This window comes from Bombina bombina, chromosome 4 (assembly GCF_027579735.1).
Source record: "Bombina bombina isolate aBomBom1 chromosome 4, aBomBom1.pri, whole genome shotgun sequence".
Classification (NCBI taxonomy): domain Eukaryota; kingdom Metazoa; phylum Chordata; class Amphibia; order Anura; family Bombinatoridae; genus Bombina; species Bombina bombina.
Window position 1 is genome coordinate 187,112,259 of NC_069502.1, and position 6,553 is coordinate 187,118,811.

The 6,553-nt window shown below is 40.4% G+C and overlaps 1 protein-coding gene across 2 annotated transcripts in view; it reads left to right on the forward strand.

Moving 5' to 3' along the window:
- The window catches only part of RNASEH1 (ribonuclease H1), a 166,750-nt gene extending 163,848 nt beyond the window's left edge, over positions 1–2,902 (forward strand). For both annotated transcript variants that reach the window (XM_053709725.1, XM_053709724.1), the window contains exon 9: positions 2,519–2,902. In XM_053709725.1, coding sequence (XP_053565700.1) covers positions 2,519–2,611 — 93 coding nt within the window. In that variant the 3' untranslated portion in view covers positions 2,612–2,902. The remainder of the gene's footprint in view (positions 1–2,518) is intronic.
- The last annotated feature ends 3,651 nt before the right edge of the window (positions 2,903–6,553 follow it).

Consider the following 6,553-nt stretch of genomic DNA (forward strand, 5'->3'; position numbering starts at 1 on the left):
AAGGACATCGCAGTGGCGCCCTATCTGGACGACATCCTAGTCCAGGCGTCATTATTAGAACAAGCAAGATTCCACATGGAGTTGGTGTTACCCTTCCTGCGATCTCACGGGTGGAAGGTATATTTGGAAGAGAGTCTCTTAGCTCCGAATTCAAGGGTAACTTTCTTGGGAACTAGATTAGCTTCCCTATCATTGTGGATTTTTCTGATGGATGTCAGAAAATCAAAGCTTATTGATTCTTGTCGATTCCTTCAGTCCTCTCCTCGGCCATCAGTGGTTCAGTGTATGGGGTTATCGGCCTGTTGGTGGCGGCAATGAACATCTTCCCGTTTGTTCGATTCCGTCTCAGATCTCTGCAGTTAAGCATGCTCAGGCGATGGAACAGAGATTATGCGGGTGTGTCTCCTCGAATAATACTGGAGCAGGAGACAAGGGATTCTTTTTTTCATTGATGGTTGTCTCTGGATCTTCTTTCCCAGGGAACCTGCTTTCGCATACCATCTGGGGTGATTGTGTCCACAGACGCCAGCCTTCTAGGTTGGGAAGCTGTCTGAGGGTTCCATAAAGGCTCAGGGTGTGTGGTTTCAGTCAGAGTCTGTTCTTCCTATAAAACATCCTGGAACTGAGAGCGATCTTCCATGCTCTTCTGGCCTGGCCTCAGTTAGTCTCGGGCCAGTTTATCAGGTTCCAGTAGGACGACATAACTTTAGTGGCTGAAGTCAATCATCAGGGAGGAACGAGGAGTTCTTTATTGATGACAGAGGTAACCAAGATTCTTCAATGGGCCCATTTTTGTTGCCTGTTGGCGATCCGCATTCTAGGCATGGACGATTGGGAGGCGGAGTTCCTGAGTAGGCAGTTTTTACTCCCGGAAGTTTTTTCTTCAGTCTGATTCTCGCAGTATTTGGTATGTAGATCTGGGGGATTGTCATCCCTGCCACCTTGAATACTTCTGTTGAGGATGGATCTTATAATTCAAAGGTCCTTCCTTCTCCCAAATCTAGTTTCTTAGAGGGCTGTTGACTTGAAGATGAATGCTTTCTTCTATCCAAGCGAGGTTTTTCTGATTCGATCATAGAGACTATGATTCAGGCTCGTAAACCTGTAACTAGGAAGATTTTCCTTAAGATATGGCATAATTATCTCTCTTGGTGTGGATCCAAGGGCTACTCATGGAGTAGAGTTTGGATTCCTAGAATTTTGTTTTTTCTCCAAGAAGGTTTGATGAAAGGCTTATTGACTAGGGTCAAATCTCGGCCATATCTATTTTGTTTCTCAAACGTCTGGCGGATAATCCAGATGTACAATCATTTTGTTAGGCCCTGGTCGGGATCAGGCCTGTGTTCAAACCAGTTACTCCTCCATGGATTCTGAATTTAGTTTTCAAAGTACTTAAGGGGCTCCGTTTGAGACTATGCATTCCTTAGATATTCGATTGTTATCTTGGAAAGTTTTATTTCTTGTTGCAATTTCTTCTGCTCGGAGAGTGTCAGAGCTCTCGGCGTGGCAATATACTTCGCCTTATCTTATTTTCCATTCAGATAAGGTGGTGTTACGGACTAAACTAGGTTTTCTTTCTAAGGTTGTTTCCATCAGGAACATTAATCAGGAGATTGTTGTTCCTTCCTTGTGTCCTAATCCTTCTTCTCAAAAGGAACGTCTTCTGCACAATTTAGACGTTGTCCGTGCTTTAAAATTTTACTTGAAAGCGACTAAGGACTTTCGTCAGTCCTCTTATTTGTTTGTAATTTTCTTTGGAAAACGTAGGGGTCAGAAAACTACGGCTACCTCTTTCTTTTTGGCTGAAGAGTATCATCCGCTTTGCATATGAGACTGCTGGACAGCAGCATCCTGAGAGGGTTACGGCTCTTTCCACTAGGGCTGTTGCTTCCTCATGGGCATTCAAAAATGAAGCTTCTGTGGAACAGATTTGCAAGGCTGCAACTTGGTCCTCTCTTCAAACTTTTTCAAAGTTCTACAAATTTGACACTTTTGCCACGGCTGCTTTTGGGAGAAAGGTTCTTCAAGCAGTGGTGCCTTCCGTTTAGGTTCTCTGTCTTTTCCCCCCCGTATCATCTGTGTCCTCTAGCCTTGGGTATTGTATCCCATAAGTAATGAAGATGATCCGTGGACTCATCGTGTCTTTAAGAAGAAAAGAAAATTTATGCTTACCTGATAAATTTATTTCTTCTTAGACACGATGAGTCCGCGGCCCGCCCTGTTCTTTTAAGACAGGTTGTTATTTTTTGTAAACTTAAGACACCTCTGCACCTTGGCTTTTCCTTTCTTTTCCTAACTTCGGTCGAATAACTGGAGTTGGAGAGAAGGGAGGAGCTATTTAACAGCTCTGCTGTGGTGCTCTTTGCCTCCTCCTGCTGACCAGGAGGTGAATATCCCATAAGTAATGAAGATGATCCGTGGACTCAGTGTCTAAGAAGAAATACATTTATCAGGTAAGCATAACAAAAAAAATCTTATCTTATGTTTTTATTTATATATTTATTTTTCCACCTTTCAGATTCACATTCCAGGCCACGCTGGTTTTGGAGGAAATGAAGCAGCTGACAGACTTGCTAGAGAAGGTGCTAAGAAATTACCTGAAAACCAGTAGCACTGGCCCATATTAAACACGATCCCATACTACTTTGTATATATGTATCAATAAACTGAATTACAGATAGCTTTTGCAATATAACTGTTTACAAAAACATACATTTAATTTAATATTAGAACTATTTTTTCTTGTGTATATTTGTACCATCTTTTTTGTTTAAAACTTTGTGTGCACAGTGTGCTGTGGTTGGGTTTGTTGCGAGCAATTTGTACAGTACCTTAAAGATTGTTAAAAAGTTTCTCTGGATTTTTAGCTATTATTAAATGTTGCTTTAGTTTCTTACTACTACTGAAGGCTAGTGAGTTTCTTTTTAATTACTTTTTTTCAAAAATATTCCTTATTTTCTAAGTCTAGGAAAATGGCAAGACTTTGAGTCATCAATACATCAACAAGAATGGTTTTTTTTTTTTCTTTTTTCTATCTGAATCATGAAAGTTTAATTTTGACTTTAGACCTCCTTTAAATAATCAGTGATTGTTTACGACAACCCAAATATATTGTTGGGGAAAAACTATACCACTTTTACATGAATAAAAGAATCTCCCCCATAGTTTTTGGTAAACCAAAACACAGAAAAACAAAGTACTTTTTTTTAGATTAGGAACATCGGTTATTCAAAAAAACAATACATTTCAATACATCCGAAAATGTCAACGGCTGCAAAGAAAAAATAATATAATGAAAAATAAAATGAGGTTGCTGAAATGGAATAGTGAAGGGGAGATGTATTACTAGAGAGAAATTGGGAACCTTGTTGGGAAAGGAGTGTACATATTTTTTTTTTTTTCCAAAGAGCTTTATTGGGAAATTTGATGTTTTACAGCAGGTATGAAATCAACACATTATACAATACATAGAAGTTTGCTGCAGATTTACAGATTATGAGATACAACCGTATACTTTTGTTGTATTCCCACTTATCCAACAGGTCATAGTTATTGTTAATCTATATAATAAGCTTAAGAAAAAAAATAGATTAAAACCCAATCAGATATTGGTTGAGCAGGACAAGTGGGCTATGCTTATTGAACGCTCTATCCATACCCCAGCCGGGGAACCCACTCCTGGATCCCACAACTAAAAAGAAAACCATATTTGCTGATGTTGTGGTCAACCAGCTCATAACTAGTATGTAACATTAAACACTAAACACTAAATCTACTACATATAAACCGTTAAGCATTGTAAGGGATTTGCCTGTATACCTTGTTGAAAAAGCATTTATGTTTTTGTATGCTGGCTGCTTGCCTGTAAAGTGAGGGGCAATGAGAGGCTGATCTGTGCCTATACAGTGTTTATCATGGCTTAAATACAAAATTAGTCACCTACCATGCAATAATACAGTTTTGCCCCCAGTTTTTGTCCAGGTATACAGTGGCCTCCATCAATTACTCTCTTCTGGGTTATGTAGTGCAAGGCAATATCATATTGAACATTATTATGGGGAAATGTACTTGTACCTCTATGACCACCCTAAACAGTCCTGTTTTTATATTATAGACGCAGTATTGTCCTCAGGTTTCACATGGTATACATATATATAACAGTTGCACAATGGTGTTATGCTTGCTAGAGACAATAGGAGTACATGGAGAGTATAAAACTGAGCAACTAAATGTCGCTATAACATGAAGTCATGAAGTCAAATGTCCCATTAATATTCTAGATAGATGTTTGTTACAAGAGGCAGAAATAACGGTTCTCTGCTGATCTTTTAGTCCCAAGGTTAAGTTTGCATATACCATAGCGCTTCTCAGCCATAGTTCCGGGTGCTGTGTGGGGCATATGCACTGATCAATAACTTGCCAAACATATAAATGATAAAAATCTAATGATGAAACATAGATATCTTAAGATTACTGACATGCACCACACGTAGCTTTATCGAAAATTTTAACTATGCCCAGTCCCCGGGTTCTCACTGCCAGTCCCCGGGTTCTCACTGCCAGCAATACAATAGTGATCGTATGACAATATCAGTAATAACAGAGACATCAACACCTGCACAATATATAAACCAGCCCCTTATAATAGGTATGTCCGATGTAGATAGAGGTTTTCTCATTAACCTGCTTCAAATCTTGAGGCTGTTTGGGTAGCTAAATCAGGTGAAAACAGTGAGCGCCTGAATACAACAATTTGTGGATCACTTCCAATGGCTGAATCTGCTAGTGCGCTCCCTGAGGAAAGCCCAAGTGCTGTCAGTCCATTGCTGCGTGGAACTAAGTGTTTTTTGCAAGGAGGGTTCCCGGCAGGGGTAGCTGCACTATGCTCTCTATACCACGGGTAGTTTCAGGGGCATTTTCCCCCAGTTTGGTATGATGTGAAACTGCGAGTTCCGGATGTTTGCGTATCTGTGTGAATTTCATGAAGTTATGATCGCGGTGGGCATTCTGAGGATCTTTGGCTGATCTGCGGACCTCCGGTTTATCTGTGAAAGCGTGTGAAGAACAGTGGGCCTCCTCCGGAGCTAGTTGTTGCTTCCAATCGCCATTCGAAAAGTCCGGTTCAGGCTCTACTGTGGGCAAGTGCTCCGGTATTGATTGTAAGCTCTCTATGAGGGCTATGGGCAGAGATCTCTCATAAAGTTTGGTTAGTAAGACCTCCATTTTAGCGAAGCTTTGTTCTAAGTGCTGCTCCAGTTCGATCTCCCATGCAGTCGCCATCTTGAGAGATTCTGCCGGCAGAGGTATTAAGGGATATAGGTATGTTAGGCTGCCTGTGTAACGGTAAAATAGTAAACTGTCTGTTGCTAGTAAGAAGGCTCAGTAAGACAGGTATCAGCTATCAGCACAGGTTACCCGGCAAGTCCGGGGGGGGGGGGGGCGCTGCCTAGAAGTGGGCCGCCGCCTTAGGCCTTATATTTCCGTTCTGTTGTTCCAATTTCATAGATACAGCAGAGTAAAACTGACATGTAGCCACAGATTGCTTTGTAGCTATTGTTTGATTCCTGGTATAAAGAGATGTGCTGTCTTTTAGCTCAATAATCGGCGGATTAAAGAGGATTCTTGCAGAGCTCACAGAAAATGCGTCCTGTCAGGTACGCTGTTCGGACATGCCCCCCAAGAATTGAATGTTTTTTAAATAGATGTGTAGATAAGTATTTTGCAGCTTTTTATATGGACTGTATACTGTAAAATTGTTTTCTTTTGTAAGGTGTATCCAGTCCACGGATCATCCATTACTTGTGGGATATTCTCATTCCCAACAGGAAGTTGCAAGAGGACACCCACAGCAGAGCTGTAATATAGCTCCTCCCCTAACTGTCATAGCCAGTCATACTCTTGCAACTCTCAACAAGCTAGGATGTTGTAGGAGAGAGTGGTTAAATATAGTTAGTTTATTTTCTTCAATCAAAAGTTTGTTATTTTTAAATAGTACCGGAGTTGTGCTATTTTATCTCAGGCAGTAAATAGAAGAAGAATCTGCCTGAGGTTTCTATGATCTTAGCAGGTTGTAACTAAGATCCATTGCTGTTCTCACATATGTCTGAGGGGATTACACAGATGAGGTAACTTCAGCGAGAGAATGGCGTGCAGTTTATTCTGCTATCAGGTATGTGCAGTTATAATTTTTTCTAGAGATGGAAAACACTAGAAAATGCTGCTGATACCGGATTAATGTAAGTTAAGCCTGAATACAGTGATTTAATAACGACTGGTATCATGCTTACTCCCAGGGGTAATACCCTTATGATATTGCAATATAAACGTTTGCTGGCATGTTTAATCGTTTTTATATATGCTTTGGTGATAAAACTTTATTGGGGCCTAGTTTTTTCCACTTGGCTTAAATTTTGACTAGAAACAGTTTTACTGAGGCTTTCCACTGTTATAGTATAAAAGTTACAGTTGGTGCAGTTAAAATTACAAACTGTGACATCCAGCTTCCCTCAGGAGTCCCCTGTATGCTATAGGACATCTCTAAAGGGCTCAAAGG